Source organism: Dendropsophus ebraccatus, chromosome 2 (genome assembly GCF_027789765.1).
Source record: "Dendropsophus ebraccatus isolate aDenEbr1 chromosome 2, aDenEbr1.pat, whole genome shotgun sequence".
In the NCBI taxonomy this organism is placed as follows: domain Eukaryota; kingdom Metazoa; phylum Chordata; class Amphibia; order Anura; family Hylidae; genus Dendropsophus; species Dendropsophus ebraccatus.
Window position 1 is genome coordinate 133,377,397 of NC_091455.1, and position 14,888 is coordinate 133,392,284.

Genomic DNA, 14,888 nt, shown 5'->3' on the forward strand with positions numbered 1-14,888 from the left:
TTTTCGAATGTGCTGTGGTGTAGAGGTGAAAATGGCCCAACACTCAATATCCTGTAAAGAAGTCCATTTTACAGGACGTAAGGAGGATCCCTCACCAGACCCCTCATCATCGTCTGTCGCGGGCTCTTGCAAATCCTCTGGGGCAGCCTGAGAATGGCTTGGACAATTCTTGCTGTCAGACACAGTCACTTGTGCTTGAGACCTCTCACCTGAGGTCTCTGAATGTTGGACGGGACTCGAGGTAGTTAAGCTCTTGAAAGGAATGTCACCTGTCTCGTCTTCTTCAAAGTCTGTGAAGCAGTACACGTCCTCCTGGTCAAGATCTAAGGTGCGGAAACCCTTGGTAACCACTCCAGGCCTGGGATCCAAGATTCCTCCTAGATGAGGCTGTGCCAATTGCTGCCAGTGATGCAAAGTTGCTGAACCTGGAACAGACAAAACAAATGGATATTACATTAAAATAATACAGGTCCACAGTCTAATAATAGTTGCTCTTCGATCTGTTTAATTCTTCAGGTGTAAAAGGATAGAAACATAGGAGATTGTCAGCAGAAAAAGAATACTGGGTGCACCTAGTCTCCCCTTTAAAGGGGTAGTGCGGTGCTAAGATATTATTCACAAAATAACACACATTACAAAGTTATACAACTTTGTAATGTATGTTATGTATGTGAATGGCCCCCTTCCCCGACCCCGCCCGTGGACCCGGAAGTGTAGTGCATTATACATACCTGATACGTGTCGACCCCCGTGATGTAATCTTCGGGAGGCTGTCCGACCCGCTCCTGCCGTCCCTCATGCCGGCCCCCCTCTGCCGCGTCATAACTGTGCTCAGCCGCAATTGGTTGAGCACAGTTATGCCCAGCCAATCGCGGCTGAGCAGCTGATGACACGGCACACATCAGCTGCTCAGCCGCGATTGGCTGAGCACAGTTATGCTCAGCCAATTGCGGCTGAGCACAGTTATGACGCGGCAGAGGGGGGCCGGCATGAGGGCCGGCAGGAGTGGGTTTCCCGAAGATTACATCACTGTCAGAAGACGGCGGACGGGGGTCGACACGTATCAGGTATGTATAATGCACTACACTTCTGGGTCCACGGGGGTCGGGGAACACGAGAAAGGGGGCCGTTCACATACATAACCTAACTTTGTAATGTGTGTTATTTTGTGAATAATTTCTTAGCGCCGCACTACCCCTTTAATATTTCACTTATTATTTTAGGCTAGATACAGTATGTGTTTATCCCAGGCATGTTAAAATTCTGTTATTGTAGATTACCTGTAATAGTGAGGTGACTCACGCTAAAACCAGACTTTGTATCAAGCGTGTAATGCTTTCCAATTAAAAAACTAAAGTTAGTAGTAGTAGTAGTGGTAGAGAGTATTGTAGACAGTTTTAGTAAATCTGGGCCAATTTATACCTCTGACTCCTAGTTTATTACATCATTTTAAAATCAGATGACATAGCTGGTGTGTTATACTGGATGCCAGGACAGATAGACAAGTATATAGAAAGGTTTGTGGTAACCATTATTACCCACTGGGACATAAAAAAAAATGCAGTAACGTACAGTAATAACTAGAATATCTTTGTGTGTTCTGTATAAGCAAACTTGGCCAAAGCGATTAAATCTACTTGCTCTGTAAAGAAGTTATGTTTTGCAGTCTGACCAGTTTGCAACTAGGCATCTTTTTTACACATTCAGTGATTTTTCTGGGCCATTTTTTTTCACCGTGATCAGTGTAAAATTGTCTGTATTTGCTGTAACACATGGACAGCACTAATTTGCTTAGATTTGATCTGTGATTTTTACGGATGTCGGGGATGTGACATCTGTGACGTCCGTGATAAATACGGATCCCTTAGATTTCTATTGGCAATTCGTACTGCAATCACAATCCACACTAGCACATGTCCTTTTTTTTACGGAACGGATTATAGATTATAGAAATTAAAGCAGACTGTATGAATAGCCCAATATAAATCAATGTGCTCTAAGTTAAACCGTGATTACAGGTCCGCAATTATGGACACCTTTACGGGACATGTGAATAAGGTAAGTGTATCTTAGTGTATAGAGTAACAATGGATTTTGGGTCAAAAACTTGCATATGAACCAATAAGAGGTTTAAAGCAGCTTACATTGTTACATAGCTTTTAGATCAGGGAGACACATGGCACCTTTCATACATACAGCTGTGCTTCCAAAACATACAAAAAGGTTTTCCAGGTGAAAAGTGTTAGAGAGGATTCCATAAGCTCCTTAACCCCTTCAAGTCCGGGTCAAATTAATACAATGTTCCTCCTCACCTTCTAAGAGCCATAGTGCTTTTATTTTTCCACCTACAGGGCTGGTTGGGGTGTCATTTTTTTGCGCCATGATCTCTAGTTTTTATTAATATCATATTGGTGTAACAGAAAAATTTTGATCACTTTTTAATAATATTTTGTGATATATAATTTAATAAAATCAGCAATCCTGTTGTGTTTTTTTTTTTCCATTTACGCCGTTCCCCTTGCGGGAAAAATAATGTTATATTTTAATTGATTGGACAATTCCGCACACTACGATATGTAATATGTTTATTTATATTTTTAGAATGGGCAAGGGGGTCTTTGAAACTTTTATTGGGAAGGGGTTTATAAGGGGTTTTTTAATACTTTTATAAAACTTTTTTTACACTGTTATTTACTGTAAAAGATGCTTGATCTGTCACTGAGTACCTTAAACACTGTAATCGCTGTAGATCATGGCGTTTAGGGGTTAATAAGACTCAGCTGCAGGATTGCAGCTGCTTCTCACCACCTTCGGCCCCCAGACACTGATGTGAGAGGGAACGCTCTCACTGCAGCGCTCCCGCTCACATCAGTAACCCCGTCAGTTCAGGAACCTATATATACATTCCTTCTGCAGCGGGTATGTTCAGTAGGAACGTGTACATATACATTTTATTGACGGGAAGGGGTTAAAGTGTACCTGTCGTTATAAAAAAAACTTTTCACACGTCATAGAGACATGTCACAAGTTTTGATTGGGAGACAGAGCAAGAAGATGATGTGTTGCAGCGCCTCAACTCTCCGCTCTGAATAATTATTATAATTTTTTTTTAAATGGTGGACTTATAATGGGCTCGATGTTTTTTTTTTAGTGTTTTTTTTTTTTTATTTAACTTAGGGAGAGGACTCGCTGCAGCTGCGGTCCTCTCCCTGTTCTATCTCCTGATCGGTATGGACCTGAGCACTTAGTGGACTGATCAAAACTATTGACACGCAAAAAGTTTTCCATAACAGGTACACTTTAGTTGGAGTAAGCTAGAATGCCTCCTCACAGCCTCTCCCACTAATAATCCTGAGGATGATGGCAGAGGGATGCTCAGTGTCCCTCCAGTGCCCTGTGTCCCTCAGTGTCCCCCTGCCATCATCCTCTCCAGCAGCCACAGCCCGCACAGCTCTGGGAGTTGGGTCGTGACATCACCATGTTATCCAGGAAGTGAAGCCTTGATGCAGTAGTAAGTGCAGGGAAAAAAGCACTTTATAAGCATTTCCAATAAGTGTATACTGGTAATCTGTATAACTTTTGGGGGGCGCAACACAATACTTTAATAAAAATTTTCACCAGACTTCTGCTTTAAGGCTGCATTAACTTATCTGCAAATTTTGGAGGACCAAAGGACAGTGAATGGCTGTCATGGATTGTTTCATTCCAGCAGCGGGGAAAATGTTTGAATCTTCACGGCTCTGTCATTACAGTACAGCGGAGATTCAAACATTTTCCCCGCTACTAGGCAGGGAAACCATCCAGGACAGGCATTCACCGTCTGTAGGTCCGCAAAATTTGCAGATGTGTGAATGCAGCCTTAGGCTGCCTGGAAAACATCAATCTACTTCAGCCACCGGTAATCAATTGCTGCACGCTTTGGTTTGGATCTCTACAAAACATATCTTAAAAGGTCTTATAAAGGGCCTATTTAACTTATTTACCCAAAGGCGCTTTAAATTTGCAACATACTGGTGTGGCAAAGCTTTTTTTTTTTTTGTTCTACAGTAATGTTATGATGCAAACAGTGGCTGATTATAAAACATCAGTTTTGGAGGGCCCTGTGTTTACCACGGCACCCAGAACAGAGATATGCTTTCTGTGCTGAATGGCCTTCCTTCCTGATGCGATATTGCACAATTTAGCAATGCTTATAATAACAGTGTGGGACCTCAGACTTATGACTACAGCACTACAGAGGGAAAGAAGAGCTGAAGGCTTGTGGGGAAGGGGGACACGTTTTGTTAACAGCCTGGGGCATATGGTAAACAATCGACCACTGGACACAAAGAGAATTTAGCTCTATCACATCGAAGAATGACCTGTGACCTGATCATCTCTTCTAAATCACTTTAACTATCTTGTCTATACCTGTGTAGAATTGATCCCCCCCTAGTGCTAATCCCACAGATTACAGGTGCAGTCTAAAGGGGTGTTACAGGTGCCCAGCATTACAGCAGCCTAAATATATAGATGAGCACTAGCAAAAAAAAATTCAGCAATTTTATTGCAAATCCAAGTACAAACATCAATGTTTCGACTAGAGATGGTCTTTATCAACCATATGTATGCAAAAAAATAGCTGAATTTTTGCTAAAATATTGAGCTGTTGGACTTCTTTGCTTCTTTATGTTTACATGCTAACACTTGAAAGTGTCGGCTCTACAACGTGCATTCATTCAACTACCTGGCTAGTAAACTGAATCTTATGGTGCTGCTGGATCCTGCTTTGTTGGTATGCCCTTGTGACAGGTCAAAAATCAAAAGTAGGCTCATAAGGTTTGTTTCAGGATCCACTAGCTACTCTAGGGCAACTATGTTAAGAAACTACACTGAATACGTACAACATTTAACATTTCATTGTGAATACGATTACAACTTTAAAAACAAATTCTATCTGAATCAAGGAAGCATGGCATCTATAGACCGAAAACTACCCAAAGCAACAAGGGTTAAATGCAAAAATATGAGGTAATAAACCTTTAAATTCTATGCTATTATAAATATTTGACAGCATACATACCCAAGGGTTACATCACAAACCCCTTATATTTTTGTCTGACCAATAAGCATGGTCAAACTGAGAGCAAGAAAAAAAAGAAAAAAAAACATGAAAAGGAATGAAATGAATGTAAAATCAGTCAAATGCAACTAAAAGGGGGAATCAATATACTGTACATGACAAGAGTAACATATGTAATATAAAAGCATAAACTGTCTGTTCTACGGATTCATCTACTGAAAATGAACAGATAAATATATTTTATGGAATATGGAGAGCATAGAAAGAAAAATGTAAAAGTATAATCTAAATAATATAAATTTTTATTTGAAAAGAACAAATCCATAAATAGGATACTTATAAGTCAATGGGGAAGATCAAAACGGACCAATACGAAAACAAATTTAGGAAGGTTAGGAAATGAAAGCTGAGCTGAGCTGAGACTGGACTCTATGTGCAACAAAGAGTTTTTCTTTTAGATGGTTTTGATAAATTTGCCCCATTGTGTGTCCTGTTAATAGAATATACAATTAAGAAGAAAAGGAGTTGTCAAACAATACAAATAGTATTAAAAGGAGGCAGACTGGCCCTGTCTCGACACACAGGAAATGCTTGTTCACTTTACTCTCCTATTACATCAAACAATTATCGGCCAATTAGACGATAATTGTTTGGTGTAATAGGTCATGTTAAAAGGCAACGATCAGCCCACGTGCACAATACTGACGATCTGCTGGCCATCTCTCCGTACAATAGGAGTGGCGGCAGCAAATTGCCACTTTCTATGGGCCACCATCAATGTCAATGTCTGTGTGTAATAGTACAGACAGCGAGCAAGGAACGAGGGCTGAGGTGGGTCATTGTGTCCAGTGGATTGGCTGAATAGGCTTTATCGTAATGCCAGAAAGTGAAACTCAGTGGGAACCCAGTGAGAAAAGCCAGGCGGGAGGATAGTGATGCAAGTAATGCTTCTTTGAAGCCATTCTGCCTCTTTACAAAAAATATTTGCATAGCCTGACAACCACATACAAAACTATGTTATTGTGGTCCCTTTTGCTTTTACTTTTTTTTATATTTGCAAATGCTTTAGGTACCGTATACAAATGAGTGGATGTGCATGGATGTAAAAATGATAAAAAAAAAAAAAATAGCAATGGAAAAAGATAGAAAACAATAGGATAAAGGAAATATAATGGAAATTTTATTGAAAGATCAGAAGAGATACAATAGTAAAAGGCATTACAAGATGATCAACTGGAAAGGAAGAGTGAAAGGAAAACAAAAGAGAACATATATAATAAAGGTTACAGAATCACTAAAGTGCTGGTCTGCAAACAGTTCAACAGCTGTCGGCTAGACATCCTATTCTCATAATTTTGGATGAGTAGTTATCCATGAAAGCAATGAATGGCATAAAAAAAGAATGACTATTAATAAATGGAGGACACGTGAAATGTTACTTTCTGAACCCCTATAAAAGTTCTTCACCCCACACTCCACAGTTATAAATGTGGACAACTTGAGTGTGAATAGAAAAATGTCCCAACATCTGCAATATAATTTTCGTAATGTTTCTTTGGAACTTTGTTTTTTTAGCTGGTGACCATAAAGTTCCTGGGATGTCAAGAGGAAATGTTTATTAAAAAAAAAAAAAATTCTAACCCAAAACTTTAAATGATCCATTTACAGATCAGACATACAGGCCCCATTGCAATTCATGGTCTAACAACTCTCTCATATAGGCTATGCGGTATTAAAGTAACATAAATAAGATACGTTAACATGGGAATCACTGCTCATAGCCACCAATCACATTTTAGTTTACACAAATGAAAGAAACAAAGTGATTGGGTACAAGCGCACATTGTTCACCTAGTTTTTGCCGTTCAGGCCAGGCAGTGTGTTTCTAAAGACAGCTTTCTTTACAGATTTTTATTTTTTTATTTCGGCTAATGGAAACGCAAGAGAAACTGAAATGTAAAAGTAAATGTATTTCTGTTGTTTAATTTTCAATGTTTGTGATTACCATTTTGGTTTAACACACACACACACACGTATCTAATCTAATATGTGTCTATACTACTATGTGTTGACTGCAGCTTCTTTGATTTTTCTCATCTTCTTTGATTGAGATGAGAGAGAGTACTAAAATACTTGAGTGCTGGCTACTTAAGACAAATATTTTTTATGATGCTCTGGTGCTCGTTTCGAGTAACGAACCCCATTGAAGTCAATGGGAAACGCTAGCATTTTTGCAGAGGACCAAAGCTCTGCACAGGGAAGGTTGCGTGAAAACCTGGAAATCTCAGAAAATAATGGAAACGGACGGAAATTGACAGGAAAAAGCAAGGGCAGCATGCATGGATGTCTCTGGGGTTGGCTAATCACAAGATTACACCAAATTATGGGCAACAGCCGGGTGGTGGCCCTCAATACAATTTTGCTGACCCAGACCAAGAAGGACAAGGCACATGTGCTGGCACATGCTAGGAAAGCACCCAACTAGGTGCAACGAAGCATTGCAGTCACAAGAGAATGTCAGCAACAGGACAAATTGACTACTGACAGGAGTTTTGGGGGTATACGTATAGAGTATATGTGTAACTGGCGCTGTTTTTTTAAAGGCACCCGTTGCACAGGACACAGCACAGTGAGGATAGGTATAGCTGAACTACAGAATCCAGCCAGCCAAGGTAATGTCAGCAACAGGACAAATTGACTACTGACAGCTGCACTACAAGTCCAAGCCAGCAGCCAAGAGTAGCAAAAAAAAAAAAAGTTTTAAAAATTTTAAGTCTTTAGAAGGACTGTTAGGATCTTCGTGTTGGATTCCTGCTTAACCACACACTAATTCCCTGCCTAACACTCTCCCTGAAAGACAGCAGCTCTCTCCCTATGCTCATTCAGCCTGCATCAGAAGCGAACATCGCGGGACTTGATTCTTATATGCCCGGGTCATCTGATCTGGCCAACTAATCGTTGCTATCGACATGTAGGGTTCCCACGTGATGCTACGAGCTCCCAAAGACTGCATGATGATTGGCTGAAAAAAAGCCGCCAAACATGCAGGAAGAGGAAGATTCCATTGTCTCGAGTATCGCAAGATGCTCTTCTGAGTAACGAGCACCATCGAGTACCCTAATACTCCAACGAGTACCAAGCTCAGACGAGCATGCTTGCTCATCACTAGATTTTATTGGAACTTTAGTTAGCATTTGGCAGACAGATCACAAACATTCAACAATGATAAATGTTCCATCCTACCGCCGGTTGACACAGACATTTACACTACAACGTCATAGGATAACAAATAGGGTCAAAAAGGTGGCACTCAGCTGTGATAAATACAATCCACAGTAATGTCATAATGTTGATATTGTAATGCACCTGTTGGTGTCAGCCTAATTCAGTGCATACATTGTTTTTGAATGTTTGTGATCACTGTGCTAAACGATCAGTAGAGCTCCACTGAAATCAGAGAAGATGAAGTCAACAAACTGTATAGTAGCAGTGGTACGGTGTAGATGGCTATATGTTTGGTGGGGTTCCCAGATCAAAAACTGAAAATTGCAGACAGATAACGTCTATCCCAAACTAACTATGCCAAAGTGACAATCCAAGAATTAGGAAATAATTTCCAAGACACCTGCTAAAAAGAACTGTTTATGGTCACCTTGAGGCAACACTTTACTTTTCATCGTTGCATGGAACACATTCAACGCCATCAGGACAATAATTTACAATACTTAAAATTTCTTGAATGTTCCCCATGTGCAAACTTCAAAGTGCAATGGCTCTCTTACTTGCTTCAGATTAATGCAGAAAATTGTATTTCCCAAGTAATATCAGAGTTAACTTCAAGCAATAGTAATAGGTTGGAAAAAGCTTAATATTGAACATTTTACAATAATAAAAAAATAGCTCTCAAAGGGTTTTTCCACTAACACCACTCATCACCTGGGCACAAAAAGATCACAGTTACCCACAGTTATGCTCACAGAGTTGAACAGAATGGGACCCCCCATTTTTCTGATCAGGCTGGGTCCCCTGTAGTTGGGCACCCAACTACTGTCTGATCAGATATTCATCACTAATTCTGCAGATTACTGAGGAGTGGCGTTGGTGAGAAAGAAAAGGAAGGATAATGCTAATTTATAGAGGCATTAAATGTCATTTACAAACATTTACAGATTATTAGTAAAGAATTTTTTTTTGTTAATATAAAAAAACCGATTTGATAAACCTGGCAGGCCACATGACGACCTATTTTTATCCTGTACAGTATGTTACGCATTGGCCAGTATTACAGAAACAGCATATATGTATTTCAGGTTTATGTTATACTACTAGATACACAGCTATTACAAATCCTGTATACCATATTCTCACTAAAATATCTCAAACCAACAACGAGGGTGGCTATCTCTGAAGTAGAAAGAGTGTGTATTATGTAAAGTGCCTGCTTTCTGGTGATGTATTAAAGACCATAAGGAGTCACTTAGCAAAACAGAGAAGGGCCGGGGCCCCTTGTCACCTTCTAGGGGCTTCACGATCTGAAGCTTCTCTGGCAGGTAGGATCGGCTGCTGAAGGACATTCCTGAGATGCCAGTGAACTCTGAAAGCCTGGAGGAGTGGGTACCCAAGGACATTATGCTTTCTGTTGGCGTTACAGAACCACTGTGAAGTTCTCCCTTCTCGGCAAGACTGCGTAACTTCCGTTCCTGGTCATCTTCGAAGAATTTGCGTTCCAGGAGGTAGTTTTCACGCCGAAGGGACAACCGTCGTAGCGCTGTCTCAAGGTCACTAGAACCTGGTGTTCCTGGTGTGCCTGGCTTCTTGTTCTTTTCTCCATCACTAACATAATAAGGATAATAAAACATTAAATAGTACAGGAGATATTGACCTATGTATGATGTAGTACACCACTGTTTTTAAGGGAAAATAGAATTTTTCTCCTAACCCTCCAACAAAAACTAATTTTAAAAATATTAATCAGAAACCTTACATGGGTGTTACAGGTTCAAATGCTATTGACACCTTTGCACTGATTTTTTTCAAAATGTTTTGTTGATTTGTTTTCTAAATGCAAAATGGAGTATCTTTCTAAATAGTGTTAACATTTTGCTTTCCTAGCTTTCTAACTGATATGTCATGTGTTCTATATAGGCTCATACACAGCCAATTTTATGGAAGAGCTACGGTATCTACAAGTTCAATTGTATATGCAGTATAAAAGAGCATATTGTCCCTCTGACAGCATGACAGGAGATAAGACTTCAATATAAACCCTAAGGGTGGTCTTACATGGCCAGATGATCAGGGTAAGTGAGCACTGATTTACTAGATTAGCACTTGCTATAGAGCATCAGATGGCTTGAATATCGTGCAGCAAGGGCTGCACGGACATAGCTAGCAAAGTCAGTGCAGCCCTTGCTCTAAGGCTGGGTTCACACTACGTATATTTCAGTCAGTATTATGGTCCTCATATTGCAACCAAAACCAGGAGTGGATTAAAAACACAGAAAGGATCTGTTCACACAATGTTGTAATTGAGTGGATGGACGCCATTTAATGGCAGATATTTGCTGTTATTTTAAAACAACGGCTGTTATATTTAAATAATGGCAGTTATTTACTGTTATATGGCGGCCATCCACTCAATTTCAACATTTTGTGGACAGAGCCTTTTTGTGTTTTAATCCACTCCTGGTTTTGGTTGCAATATGAGGACCACAATACTGACTGAAATATACATAGTGTGAACCCAGTCCAAAGGTGCAAAATAATAAAGAAATGTACTTACCTGCCCACCCTCCCCCAGTGCCTTGCCTGTCAGATTCTACACTCACTGCAGCTGTCAATGACCCTTCTGATCCAGTCTCTGAAGTGATAGGTCACTCATCCAATCACTGGCCCAGACGCAACACCACGGCCAGTGAATGACTAAGCGGCCTGTCTCTTCAGAGACATGTTCAGAAGTGCCAGAGGCGGCTGCGGTGAAAAATCCCAGAAACAAGCCAGGACAACGCCAGGGGAGCGTGGAGGTAAGCATATGTCTTTATTATTTGTTTATCCTCGCATCAGCTATTGGCTGTGCATCACTACTAAATGTAGTGATGCTCGGCCAGCAGTCGGTGATTTTCAAACTTGCTGAAAGACACTGAACAGCTAATGGTTGGCTTCTCGGCTGATCGTTGTCTTTATTACACGGCAATATCTGCCTGATTCTGTCGGACTGGGCATATAATCACCCGGTGTAATAGGACCCTAAGACCCTGTCTCCTTTTGGGGAGGGGTGACATTTCTCGGACACACACTTCGCCTAGATGGTTTTAACTAATAATCGGGGTCTAAGCACCCAGACCCCGGCTGATCAAAACTTTTCCTTAGGAGATATCAAATGTGTTTTTGTTTTTTTTATAAGACAAATACACTTTGAGACTATCAATTAAGTTCAGTGCTTTTGGGCAAAGAAATTTGAATATTTATAAGTGGCAGAATATAAAAGAAAACAACACACAAAAACAGACGTTTCAAATGATTAAAAAGATACCTAGCACAGCTTTATATGACCAAGTAAAAGTAATGCTAGATTGAGGACTTCAGCTGTGTCACTAACCTGTTATCAGGTGCCTCGGTTTCCAGTATAATGCTATTGGTTTTGTTATCTATTACAATATTAGAAATATCTCCTCCATAAAGACTGGAGCGTGGCGTACTGACACAGCTAGACATTAATGAGTTCATTGCTGAGGACTGGTTAGAACCTGGGATGTTCATTGGAGAAGGTGCCAATGACCTCTGCTTCACTACTTGGTTTACATTCCGCACAGTTTCAAACACACGTTTTTGGTGATTGCCACTAGAGGGGGAAAATAGACATATTTCATACCGTTAAAAAAATTAGTAGGGCAAAAATATTATAATATTCACCAATACATTGTGGTGTACTTAACTAACATACTAAGAAAATTAACTAGGACATAATAGTTAGTACAACATAATTCCTGTTGGTGCACACAAAGTTAAAAAAAAAAAAAAAAAAAAAAAAATATCTTTAACAGTGTCTGCACAAACATATCAATTCTGGTATTAATTTCTGGCATTGTTACCTGAAATAAATAGCCAACTAGGTGTTACCGGCTGTGGGTATGTCTTTACACGATCTTATAGCTTCTGATGGGATAGTGTCAGTGTGCAGTGACACCTAGTTGGCTTATTAGCCATACATTTACACAGAGCTATTAGTAATGATGTTTCAGAATTGTTATTTTATGAGGAATACAGGACCAGACCAGTCAGGAGAGACCACAGGTCCCCTTTAAAAAGATGTATGGTGTAAAGTTGAAGTAAGGCTTGTTCAAGACTAAGTTAGAAAACACGTTATCAAGGGCTTGGTAATCATGTTCTTAAAGAGGATGTACCACCTGGTACATCCTCTTTAACCTAAACCCACTGATCAAACGGCGCCGGCACAGGGAAGGCCCGGTTCCCGAGCACGGCGCCGTTCTATGCACCGGAACCGTCCGGAGCTCAAGCACTGGAGGTAGGCCGGACCGCCCCCAGTGGGAGGGAATTCCCTCCCCTGTATGACGCGGCTCCCTTAAAATGAATGGAGCTGTGTCATACAGGGGAGGGAATTCCCTCCCACTGGGGGTGGCCCAACCCGCCTCCAGTGCTTAAGCACCATCCGGTTCCGGTGCATAGAACGGCGCTGTGCACGGGAACAGGGCCTCGGTCCGAAAAACGGACCGCGGCACCGGCTTCCCCGTGCCGGCGCCGTTTGATCAGTGGGTTTAGGTTAAAGAGGATGTACCAGGTGGTACATCCTCTTTAAGACATTTTATGAGCCCAAAAAGAGTAGTGAGTTGAAGAATAATTATAAATTAACAATTTTAATTGGTGTACCTATTGATATACCATCATAAAAACATTTAAAAAATAATAATTTAAAGTCAAGTACTTCTTACTTCATCTCAGGGGAGTCGGGGTCATCAATCTGTAGTTCTTTCCTCATAGATCCCTCTATCTCAGCAGCTAATGAGTCCTATTAATGTTAAATAAATGTATCACCACCAATCCATCAGTCTCAGGATTCTAAACTGTACATATGAATGTAATACAACAAGCCTGATCACTGACAAGGCCTCTGAGACATTTGCAAGAAAAAAAGGTACACTTTCATCCAACAATTGGCATAGCATATAAAAGAATTGTACGTCAATCTGTCAAACATTAGGAAATACATTACCATCTTTTGGCTTAATTTTGGGTTTTCCACTTTTTCTTAAATATAAAGATATTGGTCTAAATGTACTAATGTGTTTGCACCAGATCTCTGTTCAAAAAGTGGCACACAGTACATTATTTTAGATACTTTTCCCCTGGTGGACATGAACTGAGCCTGATTCCCAAAAACTTACAGCTCCTGAGCCTGTAGGAGGCTACAAAATATTTTTTTTTTTTTTTTTTAAATTGACCATAGGTCAGGTCAGATTCTCAATTAGAATATATAATATAAACATCACGACACACTGAAATATGCTTGAAACATTCTTGCCATTACATATTATGTAGTTGTCCACCCTGTTTGCTGCTTAAACTTTACTCTTGTGTTGTAGTGAGATGTCGGGTTTAGAAACTATTACCTCTTGCCTATTCATACAAGAGCCATAACAAAGCAAGTGTGTGTGTGATATATATTACACACACACACACACTGAACATCATTTATGCTTGTGGTTAATTCTGAGACCTAACCCCTGCTTACCATGGGAAAAACACCCAGAGTGTTGTAGCGTCGGGAAATTACATTTGGCATTGTTTTATTTCTAAGGTTTTTCAGCTCTTCCTGCGCTTCATGAAGCATTTCCATGCACTCTGCATATTTGTCCTCCAGTTCCCGCAACTAGGCAAGAAAGGCAAAAATAGCTAAAATTAAGCCCCAACACATAACATATAAAACACTTTAAAGCGACTCTGTACCCACAATCTGACCCCCCAAACCACTTGTACCTTCAGATAGCTGCTTTTAATCCAAGATCTGTCCTGGGGTCCGTTCGGCAGGTGATGCAGTTATTGTCCTAAAAAACAACTTTTAAACTTGCAGCCCCGAGCCCAACGGCTGGGGCTTAGAGTATCTGTGCCCTTACTTTGCACCAGTTGTTTTTTAGGACAATAACTGCATCACCTGCCGAACGGACCCCAGGACAGATCTTGGATTAAAAGCAGCTATCCGAAGGTACAAGCAGTTTGGGGGGGTCAGATTGTGGTTACAGAGTCGCTTTAAAAAAACAAAGCTCAAGCAAACCAAAAATATCTTGCTCTAAAAAAAGACATTAAAGCTGGTTTCTTTGTTTGAGTTTCAAGAAAAAAAAACAATGGCCACAACAAAACCAAGCTGCTAATGAAAGATTTTTTGACACTTGTCTTTCCCATTATAATACTCTTACCTCTGCTGTAAGTTGGCGCTGGGCATCTTTCGCAGCTCCCAGGTGTTGCACAAGTTCCTCATTTTCTACTGTATACTGAAAAAAATGCACACAAAATCATAATACATTAAAATTCATAAACTACAATAAACTTCCGCAGGGGCTGGCAAAATCTATCAATACATACTACACTATGCTCTGCCCTTAGACCTTTATGATCAACTGCTTCTTTTATTTTCCCTCTCACTGCCTTATTAGTGGGTCTGGCTCTCACAATTATTTTGTCTGTGTTACAGACAAAATCACAAATCAAGAATGTAATTAAAAAAAAGACAACAACATTTTATAGGAAAACCACAAGAAAAATAGTAGAGAGAGGGATATCTGGCTATTCCCGTGTTTTGAGACTCGTAACT

General features: G+C 40.2%; 1 protein-coding gene across 7 annotated transcripts in view; it reads right to left on the reverse strand.

Moving 5' to 3' along the window:
• TRAK1 (trafficking kinesin protein 1) overlaps positions 1-14,888 on the reverse strand; it is a 152,282-nt gene that overhangs the window by 12,057 nt on the left and 125,337 nt on the right. For 4 of the 7 annotated variants that reach the window (XM_069958352.1, XM_069958355.1, XM_069958356.1 and 1 more), the window contains 6 exons: positions 14,494-14,568; positions 13,812-13,949; positions 13,012-13,088; positions 11,661-11,903; positions 9,576-9,895; positions 96-425 (listed from right to left, as the gene is read on the reverse strand). In XM_069958352.1, coding sequence (XP_069814453.1) covers positions 96-425; positions 9,576-9,895; positions 11,661-11,903; positions 13,012-13,088; positions 13,812-13,949; positions 14,494-14,568 — 1,183 coding nt within the window. The remainder of the gene's footprint in view (positions 1-95; positions 426-9,575; positions 9,896-11,660; positions 11,904-13,011; positions 13,089-13,811; positions 13,950-14,493; positions 14,569-14,888) is intronic. The other 3 variants (XM_069958353.1, XM_069958358.1, XM_069958354.1) reach the window with 2 other exon arrangements.